Source organism: Maylandia zebra, linkage group LG10, assembly GCF_041146795.1.
Source record: "Maylandia zebra isolate NMK-2024a linkage group LG10, Mzebra_GT3a, whole genome shotgun sequence".
Classification (NCBI taxonomy): Eukaryota; Metazoa; Chordata; class Actinopteri; order Cichliformes; family Cichlidae; genus Maylandia; species Maylandia zebra.
Window position 1 is genome coordinate 1,570,600 of NC_135176.1, and position 15,559 is coordinate 1,586,158.

Below are 15,559 nucleotides of genomic sequence, written 5' to 3' on the forward strand. Positions count from 1 at the left end.
ATGAGATTTTTTCATATCACGATATGTTTTTTCATTTCAGGCGATAACGATATCTATCACGATATAAGCCAAATAACTATATTTGTAAGATTTAAATGTGCCGTTGCTCACAAGTAAAATGTGAAATAATCAGCAGCTTGTTTTTATTTAAATATTTATTTCCCATAATAACTTCAACAGGGTAGATGTACTTAAGGAACATGAGACTTTTTCAGATAAATAAAGGCAAATATTGCAAACTACACAAAAGACAGCCGCTAAAGCGTTTAAGTTTCAAAATAGAACAAACGAAACAGACTAAATTGTCAATTCCACTTAGAAACAAAATATTAATTCTAAAAATAAATCTTAGTTTGTTTTACAGAAGAACAGACAAAACTGACTAACTTTTGTCAATATCAAATAAACTGAGAACTAAAAGGAAATTCTCAATCTCTCCTTGTTGTATAGCTGAGCTTTTCAAACAGTTTTAACAGTTACTTTAGTCTGACAAAAGCCGAATGACGAATTAGCGCTTCCAGTCAGAGACTGAGGCTACGTCCACACGTACACGGGTATTTTTGAAAACGGAGAGTTTCCGTTTCCGTTTTAAAAAATAATCCCGTCCACACATAAAGGCAGAAATGAAGGAAAACGCTGCTATGAACATGCCAAAGCAGCAGGTGGCGCTAGATTCCTAACAGTGCAGAAATGTTGGCCAATCAGAAGTCTAGAAGCCTCGGTGGGAAAAAGTAAACAAAGCTGGGGCATAGAAGCAGAACCGAGTCGTATGTGTGGAGGGACAGTAACTGTGTGTATATGTAAGCATTTAAACACTGCAGAGAGTAGAATTAACAGTATTGTAGAAATTCATTTCACCGAAACAATAACGTGGCGCACAGTGTGACGCATGCACCAGTTTATTGTATTTCCAGACTTGCTTTCGGCACAATTTACAGTGCACGCTACTCTGTTTTTAGTCAGACTTGAAATAGCCGAAATACCTTCACCCTACGGAGCTTCTATGGCTCTTCCGTTCGACAATCTCTCCGGCGTTGGAACCATCATCTGTTTTCTCTTCGGTCACGCTCGGTTGATTTTTCTAGTCGGCACACTCATTTCCTCCATTACCCGCTGGCTGCTTCCCAAACAAACACACGTGCGGCTTGGCACTTGTGCTGTACGTAACAAGTCACGCGACGTGACGCTGCGGCTGTGATTGGTTCGGCTCTGCGCTGCTTAGTTTGGATTGGCTGACCTTTTTATTTTTTATTTTATTTTAAGAGGACAAGAGCGGCGAGGTCTATCGCGATAGCTTAATTTCTCTATCGAGTAAAAGTTATATCGCGATACATATCGTTATCGTTCTATCGCCCAGCTCTATGTAAGAGAATATGCACAAAGCGAATTGTCAGGAAACAGATGGCTGTTTGGAGACACACCCCTTTTATTAATATTTTGAAAAACAAGTTATGGGTACATATTTGCATAACTTTTTAGGTATATGTACAAGTAGCGGTAATTACAAGTACAAAACATGTACTGTGCTTCATAAATGAGTAACAAATGTAGTACATAACAATAACCTGCAGCAAACCAGAAAAATAGATTCGGACTACCTTTTAGGCTCAGGTGCAGCGACACGGCTTTAACAAGAAGAAAAGTCAGTCATTCACCATCTTTCTCTTCTTCCTGCGCACTGAAACCACCAAAGTCCTCTTCTCCAGTGTCAGATATGAACAGGCTCAGGATGGCTTCGTCATCCACTCTCAGCTTCTCTTCTTCGTCACTTTCAAAACCAAACAAATCCTCGTTGTCAGAGTCGAACACCCTCAGAAGGGCCGTGGCGGTGTCCTCCTCTCCATCATGCAACAGTCCAGCCCTTCGAAATCCGTTGGTGATCGTGGATGTTTTCACACTTTTCCACGCTGTCAGAATCCACCGGTGGAGTTGAGCATAACTTGCTTTTCACAAGTTTATCGCCGCTCGTCATCCACGCCTCCCGCTGAACGCTACTTTGAAGTTTGTTTTTCGAGCTACTTGTACGGCACTATGTTGCCTGGCGGATGGACATGTGACCAACATACCACTCTTGAACCCCGATACTGTGTGTCTGATCACATGCCCTTCCGCCAGGCAACGTAGTGCCGTACAACAGCGGCACAAACAAAACAAATCGTCTTACGATATGACAAAAATCACGGACAATCCAGAGAAAAGCCGCACCTGACTAAAAGCCGCAGGGTTCAAAGCTCGTGCAAAACGTAGCGGCTTATAGCCCGACAATTACGGTACACTCCCTCATTATTTAAGTACCATTGATTCTTTAAACTCCCCATTGCGAGTTTAAAGGTTGCCTCTGCTGTTAATTTTTTGTAAGCCATTAATTAGGGTCATTTTTTTTTTACATTTTTTACAAAGGTAAATGTGGGATGTTTCATACATGACATATCACCATAAGACTTTGTAATCTAAAGTGATTTTCTTTGAGATTAAATTACAAATGAGTCCAAACAGATGCTGTTGGTTACTGACTTGTGATTGGTTTAAAGCAGGGCTTACCCTTTTGAAATTGCTCTGTGAGCTGATTTATTCTGTGTGTAGCATGCTGATGCGTTGCATGTGGTAGCCTATAAGTGACTTTTTGCAATCTGAATTAGACAGATGTGTCTATAAAAGCAACGCTTTTATTAGATTGAGTAAATTTCCGTTACATTAAGCTCAGTCCCTCATCATTTTTTCCTTGCGGTTGCCTGGTTTGAAAGACGTGGTTGAGACTTGCGTCGGTCTAGGATCATATGCGTACATAGCAGTCATAGTCCTGGCACAAAAATGACGAGCCATCCGTTATGTGAACGTCTGACTCTGTGGACTAAGATTCTCACTTGGATAGTGACAGAGGTGATGACACGCAACACGACTTGTGATGCAGATTCAGTCCCACGATGATGTAAGGCCAATTGTAAATGCTGTAGCCCAGTGGATGCCCCAGGCAAGGATTCAGAAAGGAGAAACGCCACTCACTCTTTTAGAATTTCCAAAAATTATTGAGGCGGACAGCCCGTGAAAGTCAGACTGAATTTTGAAATCTCCAAGCTTTAGCTGTAAACATGAACAAAGAGTCCACGAAGCTTTGAAGTGGAGCGTGGTTGGCGTACAATTTAGAAAGGAAACATTGTTTCTTTTTCCTTTTTTTGGGTTGTGTGATTGAAAGTTAATGTCCTACAGATACTTTAAAAGTTGCATTTTGTATCTAATGATGCTATAAAGGATGTTTAATGGAAATACTTCTTGATTGCTACCAAACACTTCTGCCCACACATGCGGTAGATTTGTTGAGCTATACGCTGGGGATGTATAGTGGAGATTATTAGTTACACTTGGTTAACCCTAATTTGGGCTTTTTGGTCCCCTCTTCCTTTAAAGGTGGTTCTACACTCGAGTGTGTAATGCAGAGATTGATGAATAGATAAACCCAGAGCAGGTCTTATGGAGAAAAAAGTGGAAGAGGCCGACGGCTTTTTGTGCTTGGGGATCAATTTTCCAGGGCTAATCTCCTGCCTGTGAACCACCCTCCGCTTTCCTCTTTTCCTCCTGCTCCATCTCCCTCGGCCGCTCTCTCTGATGGATCTCCTTTGGCTGGCACGGCACAGGGACTCGGCCATGCATGCAGCTCTGGCCCATGGGTGCACTCTTCCCTCTCTTCTCTCTCAATCCCTCTTTTCCCTCTCTGTTCAAGAAATATTCATTAATTAGTAATGGAGACTTTACAGAGCACTGCTGGTTCTCTCTTTCCTTGCAGATAAGGATGAATAGAGGGAGAAAGTGGAAAGAGAGGAGAGAACCTTTTGGCCAGACTTGGTTAGAATACCCCTGAGCACAGTTGATCACAAGCCATTAATCTTGCTGTTTAATGACTGATTGCTGCCCTAATTGCTTATATACACAGTTGAACATATGTGTGGGTGGGAGAGGGGCCTGTAACATATATAAATACCTTTGAGATTGTCTAATGTGCAGCACATTTTGGTGCTTTTTGGTTTACCGCTACTTCACTGGTTACTCTCGTTGCATCATAGTAAGGAGAAAAATGGGCCAGGCCTCACTCTTTTTAAAAAAAATTTTTTTCACCCTGCAGTTATAATTGGTAGGTTAAATAGAAGCGCGCTCTCTGTAGGGACAGAGGATGAACTTAAAACTTTTCACTATGTTTAAATTGTATCAGTCACATGAGACTGATCTCAGTCAAGTCAGGTGCAGTTTAACAGCAAAGAATGTGAAATGTTCATATTTAACCTTTAAAGCTGGCCGAACGTTTGCTTCAACTCACAATGCCCTTCTCTGTTTTTGTAAACACAGAGGACACGCCTCATCATCTGTGATGGCCGAGTTTCTGCTTGTCATTAATTTATGTTTCCTCTGCAACAGTTAAAGCTCTTTCCAAAAGCCTTGACAGTCTCTGGCAGGTTACACTGAGCTGAACTAACATTTTTAGTGCTTTTTATATCTGAGCGACTCGATATAAATGGATTGCTAGCATAGCAACATTAAGACAAAACAACAAAACAGACTTTTAATCTCCTACGTCAGCCTAAGAGCGATGGAGAATCTTCAAGTGTGTAGATGTTAATGGGCCTCGGACAGTTTGGCTCGTGGGGCAGAAAACTTTGCACCGAGCGGTTCGGCCCTTGTGTTCCAGCTTTTTTCAGTCAGCTTGTTTCTTTTCTATAGAAGTAGATGTGAGTTTGCCTGATACTGATGAGCTGCTGTGCTTCTGCCTAAGAGCTTTTATAAAGGTCAACTCATCTGGGTCTGCTGCACAGGAGGCAGAGACATGAAAGTGTCCTAACCATCAGCTGAGCCCATAAATCTTTGTCTAAATGAGGCCACTCATCTTTCACCCCCATGTGCTGACCACCGCCCACTCAACATGTGCGCTCATTGATCTGCCAGAAAGCTGGAATTTTGGACAAGTGCACATTTATCATGGTTTGGGAAATATTTCGAATATTTTTATTTATTTTCAGAGTCATTTCCAGTCAAAGATGCCAAACATTTTTCAGATGGGAGGATTTGATACTTTGTGTCCTCTAAAGTGAAGCTGATGTGTTTGAGACTATTGGACTGACGTGAAAACGAGCAAATCGGTTAAATAAATGTAAAGGAATATTTTTATAAATAGTGATTTGTCAGTTAAGTGAGAAAATATTATTGCTTGTTCCATCTGGTGTTTGCTGGAACAGTTCAGTGTGTTCTGCAGCTCGTCACCTTGACTGTGACCTTTGCACGCTGTGAAGTGGATGGATGTTAAGTTACTTCAAGTGTTGGAAGTTTAGTTTCCTTCCTTCCTTTTTTTGTTTTTAAATGTGATTGTGTCTTTTGGTTTAGAGAGGCGGACTGGTAGATTTTGAGCAGAAAGTTATTGTGTCTGTCTGTCTGAAGTGTATTGCAGCGGGCATTGCATGATGAGCACGAGGTCGTTAAAAACACTTGAAGCAAACCAGATGTCTGTTTAAGAGCTACTTGGCGCTGGAGGGAAGGGACAGGCGACGGGGAGGAGGACGAACGGGGCAAATGTGGGTCTTGGCAGAGAAAAGCAAATGGGATAACCATGGCGGTCTTTACAGAGGAGGCCTGAAATGGGACTGGAGGTTTAAGCACTTACTTTGATGTTTTCACGATTTTTCGTCTTTTGAACATTATCGGTCTCAATGATCTCTCTCTCGAATCCTTGATTTCGGCCTAAATCCTATTTTGTTTTTCCCCCTCAAGTCCTTTCTTTTAATCTGCCATCAGTGCCTCAGTTAGTCGGCTTTCTTTTCTTGCTGACTTTTTGCCCTCTCGCCTGTAATACCTCTTTAGGATGGCCTAAAGACCAGATGCTAAATCGCTGAAAGCAGGCTTGTGTTAAGAAAAGGTCCTTCTTGTCTGTTTATGTCCACATTTTCTAGAAAGTTAATGGCTTTATGTTGTTGTTAAAATATTTTTAATCCACTGTTAGCGTTAATTTTTAATGGGGAAATTGTTTTCCTGCCCATTTCCTGCCTTTGCCGTACTTTTCAGTGTTCCTGATCTTATCCCCGAAGATATGTGTGCACCTGATGAATTAGTTTGTTTCTCTGAAAATCGTTGGGAACATAACCCCTTTACTTGGCAGCTAGCCTGAGGGTGTTTTTCTTTTGCTCGGCTGTAATGATTTAAAGGCTAGCCGGAGCTGAAGTTGACTGGATTTGATAGTGTTGGTAATATTTTCCTTCTGAATTGGGCGTCTTTTACATGGCAGGCAGATGTTGCATCCTTGCTTTTCTGGAGTTGAGTAAGCTACAAGCTCTCAGCATCTTAAACCTGCCAAGATGGCATAGAGCCTGTCTCATTCAAAAAAGGAAGCCAGTGTAATTTCCCATGTGAATAACCTTGCAATCATTTTAATTTAAAATGTCGTTACCTGAACTCGCATTAGAACAGCAAGCCAAGAGTTGGCTTAATAATTCAATAAAATTTTGATTAACTTGCTTCTGGGCTGACTCGTACCGCTCTGGCACACGGCGAGCTGACGTGAAGGTGGGTAGGTCACACTCGGTGTTTGTTTCGACTGCGCTCACGCAGAGACGGCACACTCGGGGAGATGTTTGCTGCAGACTTGACTGAAAGGAGCTTAAGTGCTATAAGATGTGAGCAGTGGCTGTTAATGAGATTAGGTCGGCATTCAGGCCAACACTGAATGTGAATCACAAAGCAGCTCTGATATGGGCCCGATCGTGCATTTCTTCATCCAGCGCGGCTAGATGGAGTGTAATGGGTGTCTTGTTTTATTTCAGTTGGACATGCAGACCAATTAAATACAGTCCTGTGCTTTTACGAGTAGTACAGCATCAGGTGAACACTGTAGCTAGGACATTAGGGCATTGTACTTTCCCAATACAGTGGGCAAAAATGATGTCTCACCACTGGACAACGAAGCTCTCTGATTCTCTTATCAGATTTCATTTGTAGCAGCTGTGTAAGTTCCTTCATAGAGAATAACCAGGGCAGCGCTTTTCAAATTCTTTTGCTGCCTCCAGGTCTCCACAAAGCTCTAATAGGTGAAAAAAACCCACACCTGACTTTTTGTACCCGAAGCTGTGGCATTACGCTGACACGTTGCTGTTGTATCGTAATCAGCCTACGGTGATGTCATTATCTCTTAAGGAATTTCCTCTCGTTTGTTTTCATTCCTGAGACGTCTCTTTCTTAAAAAGCTTTCCGCGATAAACATTACGCCCCATCAGCAGAGTGTTTACAGCTGCGCACGTGTATCGCGTGGAATCGGCGATTACTTTTCAGGAAGAGTTTGTGAGGAGGAGACTTATTGGCAGGTGAAAGCAGCGCAGGCATCATCTTATTATTATAGGTGGTTTGAAGTAATAATTCATGTCACTGAGATGTGTAGTAAATTTGTCAGGTCTGAAAGCAAATGGTGCTCGAAGTAAAAAGTGGAAGGGAAAGAATCAGTGCATGAAAGGACGAGGAGTCGAGAGGAGGAGGGGGATTCAGGTGCCAAATCATCATAAGGCTGATTCAGCGTTTGCATGCAGGAGCGTTTCTGCCATGCAAAGGAATGTTTTAATTTTAATAACAGTAAGAAAGTAGATGGGCGTATAAATATACTGGACCGATAGTGTTCACGTGTGCAACATTCTGAGCAAGACGATATTTAGTAAAGTCACTTTGCAGCATGCGTGTAACATTTAAGTTTTACTCTTTGCCTGAGACCAACTTGGGTTCCTACCTGCTGCTGTTTATGGGCGCACTGAGCGAGTGAAAAGGGAGTTGTTGGAGTCTGGAGATCCCTGCTCACCAAGAAACGGCATCACACACAAACTGTTTTATTTAAGGGGGAACTGGTGGACGTAATGGTCACAGACAGTGAATAGCAACGTGAATACAGCAAACATCTGCAGTGAAGTCTCGGTTTTTCCCCAGTGACCTGAAAGCAAAACCGGAGTACTGTTGAACTGTGAATTGTGCTCTTCCACTCCTGAACCCTGGTACTAAACACAAAACATCTGAAACCTCCACCACCTGAAAGCAGACAGCGGCAGCAGGTTTCCACTTAACCGCTCCCTCTCTCAGTGATCGCACTCTTGTTTGCATGTACACGGCCTGTTTGCCATCTTTCTGACTGTTTTGCATTCCAGGAAATGTTTAATTTCTGTAGCAGAAGTGTCTCTGCGTCCAGACTGTGACAAATATCATGTTACAAGACTGTAACCCGGTCTCCTCTAGTGGTTAAATGTGAATTCACACCGCTGGTGTGATTGGTTGCCACACGTCAGTTTATTTGACAGTTTGTGATGCTGCAGGGTGTTTCATAATGACATCTATAGAATGAAAGGGCCATTTAGTCAGCGTGGATTTTGTTGTGAAGTCGTGGACGCGGCGTGCTCGTGCTCAGTTTGTCAGAAGTTTATACATATTCAGCAGTGATGCGTTATTAAAAAATAAACACTTTCACAGCATTTATGTGTCGCCCACTGTGAAGTCAGATGAGGTCATTCTGGGTGATGAAACGTTTTTAGTGTAAACCTCGGTGTTGGGTGTGATGTGACGATATGTTTAGTTATGACAGTTGGCGTTGCCATATGTAATGTTGTAAACACTGATAAATATCCTTATTAGTGACAGAGCCATCTGATCAAGTGTGAGGCTGCTTCTCCTCAGCACAGCAGCGACACGCTCTGTGCTCTCGTGATTGACATGATTGATTATTTGCCCTGCAGAGTTCTTACTGTTTTCTCTATAAAAATGGTACAAAAGCACTCAAATCTTCACCTTTCTGATAGCTCTTTTCTGTTTTCTTTACCAGCCGAGGACAATGGGCTTTGGGAGAATGGCCCTTCCTACGAGTGTCGCACTCTGCTATTCAAAGCCATCCACAACTTGTTGGAGCGCTGCCTCATGAATCGCAGCTTTGTTCGCATCGGCAAGTGGTTTGTCAAACCCTACGAGAAAGATGAGAAGCCCATCAACAAGAGGTAAGCTGGCACTGCTTGTTCTTGGCCTTATCCTCCTCTTTTTATTTTATAACATTGCTGTTTTGAGTGCGGCTGTGTGTTTGGGTGCAGCTGAGTGGGATGAGCCCTGACGTTAGTGGTTGTGTTCCCACTGTTCACTTGGCATGAATACATGCATTCGTGTGCTGGCTGTGGGGAGGAGCAGGTATCGGATAGTATGGATCGTACCAGGGATTTCCTGTTGTGTTTTTGCTGCAGATCCTCTCAGTAAACATTGTGTTTGGGCTGTCTTTCATGTTTGGCCCTTTTGCTGGAGCCCGAGCAAACAAAGGATCTGGCTTCATATGTGTTTGTTGATGTTTTGAAGCCTGGACTGACCTCAGTCCTGATGGGTGCATTTTTGCTGGGGAGGGGAGGAGGTACCCTTGTGCCAGCACCGTCTGTTTCCTTTCTCTCCTCTCACTGTGTGTGTGTGTGTGTGTGTGTGTGTGTGTGTGTGTGTGTGTGTGTGTGTGTGTGTGTGTGTGTGTGTGTGTGTAGCTGAGGTGTCCTCCACCTCCTCGTTGCTATCTGCTGAGCTGGGTTTCTTGCCGTCTGTGTCAGAGTTCATTGATAACAGACAGAGACACGGCTAGTGAGGACAAAATGACCATAGCAGTTCTTCCCCACCAGCTACCCTCCTCACTTTGTCTTCACACTGAACACACAGCCACTGGCTGAAAGCTCCATTGGAGGTCTTTGTAGATAATGCTTTTAAAAACTGCATTTGTAATGTTAGGTGCTGACTAAGATTAAACCATTTGGAGTTGGCATGGTGCTTTTGGTCAGATTTTCCAGACAGCTGATCACGGGGCAGTCCAGCTATTTGATCTTGTGTAGGCACAGCCACGTTTGTTTGTGTTTGCGAGACATTTGCAGCGTCCAGGTTAGAAATTGTGTAAACTGTATCTGCTGCCAGCTTGTTGTTATCACTGCCTCACTGTCGCGTACGAATACGTCTACTGTTTCACTCTCCTACATCTGTAGACAGTTACTCTTGTGTGGTAGCTTCATTTAAACACTGTTATAATAATAGACAAGATGGTACTGAAGATCAAGTAGCTTCTCTCTTGAGCTGTACACATGCCCTGTTTTTAGCTCTATCGCCTCTTTACCCAGTACGCTGATTGCAGAGGGCCCCGGTCAAGGGGAAAAAAACACAATGGTCTTTTCCTCTGCTCTGGAATTCACAGGCCACCCTGTCTGTGCGTCTGGCTTTGCCTCCCTCTCTTTCTCTCCCCTTCCCTCCATCCCCCTCTGCTGTCACGGAGCAGACTGGGCAGGTTATAAATAGTGGTGCAACTACCCTGAATCTCAGTTGTCGTCAAAGATTTTCTTTTCCTCCTCTCCTTTGGTGTGATCTGCAGTGCCCCAGCCGTGCTGGGATTTCAAAAAACACAGCGCCACAAAAGGGTGACAGCAAAGTAACCGGGCTAGTGTCACTGCCGTGTCCCGAACCGCTTTTAATGTAATGCTGTACTGTTAGTTATTCATAAATGGCTCTAGTAATGTTGAACACAGAGCAGAGTCTGACTGTCTTATCCTTCTTTGCCTCTTGTCTCCATGGCAATATTGAAGCTTGCCCTATCAGTACTGTGATAGAGAACTGAGTGTTTACCCCTCGGGAGACCTGATCGTGGTGTGCAGCATGACTCGTTATGACTTATGTCAGTGCGCATATCCAACATCCTTGTCGATGACTGGTTGAGTCCACTGGGAGTGAGTGGAGTCGGAGGGAATTCCCACTCTCATTGTCTTGTGAAAACTCTACTTAACTGTACAATGTTTAACTCCCGGATGCCCCCCACCCCAACTATTGTAACACCATGTAGTTGGATTACTTGACACAGTCGATGTTTGCCAACATAAGCACCTTGCTCTCCTTTCAGTGATTTAATTTAGTGTGACTTTTTCTTCTAAAACACTAATCGACAAGCAAAAGCTAAAATATGAGAATCAGGACGTGGTAAGAAAACTGCAGGTGTGCATGGTCTTTGTAGCTGATTACTATAATCAGAGACGCTGTGTCCAGGAGATACTCATTGTCTTATCTTTCATTTGGAGAGATGAATTAGGAGAACAGTAGTTTTAGAGATCTCCTCATTGAAGCGGTGTAACATAAAGTAGATTTGAGGTTTCTAGACTGAGTCCACGACATCAGTGTCCTGCAGTTATAGTGCCAGGTTTGTTCTTACTGTATCAGTCATAAAACCTTCACAGTGGCCTGCTTGTGTCGTCGTAGCATGCTGGCACCCCCAGTTTAGTGAGTGACTCTGTGATCAACATGTAGACTGAGCGCTTCTTGAATGGCTGTTGGTCTTTTTTAAAAAAGAAAAATCACTCCAGGTTGATTATGGGGGCTGTCCTATCCTGTTTGCCCCTCCTCACAATTCAAACTGACTTTAGTGAGATTGGAAGGTGAGAATTTGAATTCCATCACAACATGACAAAACCAAGTGTTTAGACTATTACTACATATATCGTTATTATATTACCTCAGTCAATGAGGTTATATGATCACCTCGCTCGCTTATGTCTTTCCTGATCTGTCACCTATGCAGAAGCATGCAAGAGCACATTTTTATATTCATTATTCCAGGAATAATGAATATAAAAACTGACTTAAACAGTCATGGAATTAAAAGAAAATCAATGAGAATATATTGTAAATTCTCACTGTGTGCATTTCTACATTTACTCGTAACTGTTTTCAGATGTGATCTGACTGCAGTTGAATCCTCGCTTAAATCCAAACAGGCTTGATTGATTTTGCCCCTTCGTGAGTGCTGATGCGTTATTCCAGCAGTATGTTGTTCTGGATACAAGTGTCTGCTGCAGAGAGCCCAGTCTGGTATAGCTGGACCACAGAGCAGTGCAAAGGTTTACATATACTATTGCTGGATGTTCACCTGTTAACTTCTCACTGCTTTTTGTTTGCTTTGTTGTTCCCTGGTTGGCACTGAGCCACGGTGTATTTACACACTGTATTAATCTGTGTTCAACAGGGCCAAAGTACTTCCATGGAATTGTTATCATGTTGCCTCTTTTCAGTATTTTTTCCCAGTTTTGGAGGAAAATGCACGTGTGTGCTTTGTATCACTTTTATGCCTCTCATTAGTTTTGCTTCTGTGTTTTATGCACCTGTAGTTCAAACAATGCTTTATAGCAGAAAATGTTTGTTTACTTTGACGTTAAATCCATAAGATGCAGACCGACTGGTTGTTTACTGCTGTTGTATGATGGGCTGGTAGATCAGTTGTGTGTAGGCTCTTTGAGAAGTGGTTCTCATCTGGGGAAATATGAAATTGTGATAGGCACATTATTTTCTGTACATACATAGGACGATAAGTATAAGTCACAGTGGATATTTAATGCAATATACAGTGTAGTGTACATGAGTGTACTGCTGGGGCATACTTTTGAATTGGTCAGCAGTCCAAACTTCCAACATTGGAAAAAGATGTTCAAAAGCTGGAACTAATAAATACTGAAACAGCTTGCTGGGTGTATAGCTAAAAATCAGATCTGCAGATGGGAAACGCCGGTCATCCCTCTGATCAGCAGGCGGCTCCTGTGCAGCATCCAAAGTCTCCAGTTGGTGGAGGCTGGGGCCAGCTGACACTGTTCATAACCTCAACCCCAGACCTCAGCACGCCCGTGTTGAAAAGCTTACATCATCCCTGCCCCTCCTCCTCCTCTTCGCTTCTCATTATAGCATGATGTATGTGGCAAACAGTTTTTCTCAATCTAAAAATAATAATAATTAAAATAAAAAACTGCAAAAAGTTGCTCCTCTAGTTATCTTTTATTAGATGACAGACTCGTTTCCATTTGATAAATAAATGGCTGCACGCTGATCAGTTAAATCCCTTTTGTTTAAAACGTGAGCTGCAGCAGCATGAGTCGATCCAGCTGACGGTAATTCTCTTTGTTTGGTGAAAAGGCGGCTCCAAGTTGTGTAGCTTCTGTGAACCTTCTACTGCGAGGTACACTGGCTCCAAGAAAGACAGAGAGGGGGGGAGGGAGGCGGGGAGCGAAGGAACAAGCAAGGGAGAGCTCCTCTTGGTTGTCATGGCAGCAGGGAAATGCACCCTGGGATCGAGTGTTTCCAAGGTGAAGCGGGATGCTCGTGCTCCATTGGTCAGCTTAAGGCAGACTAACTCGTCGACTTGCTCCTAATTGGCTGTGCCACTGAAATTCAGAGCAACATTAAATCCAGCCTGCTTTGAGGTTTCAATTTGATCAGGACAAAAGGGATATTATTTCTTTATCTGCATGGCGTGTGCCGTGTACTTGAAGCGGCATTTACAGCATCGACAATGTACTCCAGCTGCGCTGCAATCAGTGTTAGATTACCACTCCACTGTATTTAAAATGTGTGTATTTTTGTTGTGCATGCAGTTGTTGTTATTGTTGAAAGCATCGTTAACAAGTCAAGCTGTTATGAAATGAGGCCAGTCTGCAGCAGCTCGTATTACAAGAGACACACACACTAACAAACATGTCTCCCACACATGCAACTGTCTGCACTTTTCTGCATGACTGTGGCTTATGTGGATGAGCACATTCTTCCGCTATTGTTTTGGCCCGATGTTGGGAGGTGAATGCGCGAGTCCTGGTTCGCTGTGGCAGGCGGAAGCAGAGAGCAGCACTCTGTTAAGTAGGACAGTGCAGGATAAAGGGCCACTGCCTCCAGTCTGGGGCTAAAGTGCTAAATTTATCCCCTCCCTGCTCCCAGCACAACACAAACACACAAACATGTTCGTCAACAATCAGTATGCGAGCCAGTCCACATCGAGGGCAGTCTCGGTGTTGGCACGCAAGTGGCTGGACATAGAACCCGCAGTCAGCGAGGAAAACGCACGTAGTGCAGTCGCACAGATATAGACATGCAGGAGAGTTCAGCACCTCTGCTCGGTACCCTGCCCCCAGCACTCGACTGCCTACCCCCTGATCTTGCCCACACTTCATCAGTCTCTCTCTGCAGCAACAGGAACTCCAGGGAGACTGGGCTGAGGGACCATGTGACCCGGTGCTCTGGATATATCATGTTGCTGGAGAGATCCTGTCCAGAAGATAAATATGGCTCTTAAAGGAAAATACCGATAGCTTTCATTGGTATGGTTTGTTTGCTTAATTGCTGCCCAGTGATACAATATTAATGATTCATTTCCCTTGGCGTTACATTAGTGTTACATTTTTAAAGTCCTTGCACCCTCATCTTAGTAAGACTCTATAATCTGTAGCAGTTTCCACTGTTTAGTGCCAACCAGAACTGATCAGTCTCTGTTTGTACTGTACCACTGAGAAAACACATTTTAGAAGTCAGCAGTGGAATTCAAGTGCAGCAGCATGACCAGAGTTCCTTGGTCATAGTGAACGATGCGTTCTTAGGTTTCCCCCCACTACCTCGAAGTCACCCTCTCATTTCCTCAGCAGCCGGTGACCCGCATTCCTTCCATTCCTCTCATCTTCCTATGTGACCAGGGGCTATGGTGCAGTACAAGCAAAGGTCTCAAAGAAGTCGTCATAGTTAATCCGTCAGGCGTCACGTCCCCTCATCTGCTCTGCTCTTTTCTGTGATTTGTGTGCTACTGTCTTTAATCCCAACGTTCTGGCAGATGGTCACATTTAAAGATAATATCTTATGGTCGGGGGCATTTCACCTCATCACTGCAGACTCCTGTGCGGCTGCGTCACAGCCTGACCTAACCCTAAAATGTCCAGAAAAGATGGAGGCAGATTTATGGATTGCCAGATGTGTAATCCCTTCCATAGATTACATTGCCAATTACACACACATGTTGTCAAAATAATGACAAACCAGATGTTTGGTTTTAGGTAAATGCCATCTTATCTGGGCTATTATGATAAAAAAAAAAAAGAAGTAATCTGTAGCAGTACTCGCCAAGCACGCTGCTCCAAGCATCACGGAGTTGCCACAGCTCTTGTGTGGGTTTATTTTACCCCCAGTATCTTTTTATTTCTTTATGTAATCCCGAGCTGACTCCGTGATTTTGAAACTGGGGCTCTTTCAGGGCCATAGCGTCTGTTGCAAGAGTCCTTGTTCTTCCTTTTGCTTGAAGGTTTTAATTAATGGCTAAAACCTTTTCACCACATGTGCAGCTTGAGCTTTTAACCTGCTAGTAAAGTCTTGGGCCTCATACTTGCAGGCTTCTGATAATTGTTCTGTTAATGAAAGAGATTCTGCCTTTCTGTTAACCTTTCTTTGTTTCATGAAACCTGTAAATTTGGTCATGGCATTCATTTACATTTGCATATAGTGTCTTATAGATGGTAAAAGTGTTACATGCTTTTCAAAAAGCATATCAGCTTATTAGAAAGAAAAGGGACAAAGCGGGCCTTGTCATTGTGGGTTCACTGCAGAAGCCCAGCTTTAATCCGGGATAATGCTGACTAATTGCCCTTAGCTCCGAGTAATGAATCTTTATTATTACAACTGCACAACTCGCTTACTTGTGTCATAATGATCTAATGACCCAGCACACTTTTAAACAGGCTTAAAATTATTTTGTCATTACATACTA

The 15,559-nt window shown here is 43.2% G+C and overlaps 1 protein-coding gene across 1 annotated transcript in view; it reads left to right on the forward strand.

The window, feature by feature from the left end:
* med13a (mediator complex subunit 13a) overlaps positions 1 to 15,559 on the forward strand; it is a 69,812-nt gene that overhangs the window by 11,839 nt on the left and 42,414 nt on the right. Inside the window, exon 3 of the mRNA XM_004561645.3 lies at positions 8,825 to 8,993. Coding sequence (XP_004561702.1) covers positions 8,825 to 8,993 — 169 coding nt within the window. The remainder of the gene's footprint in view (positions 1 to 8,824; positions 8,994 to 15,559) is intronic.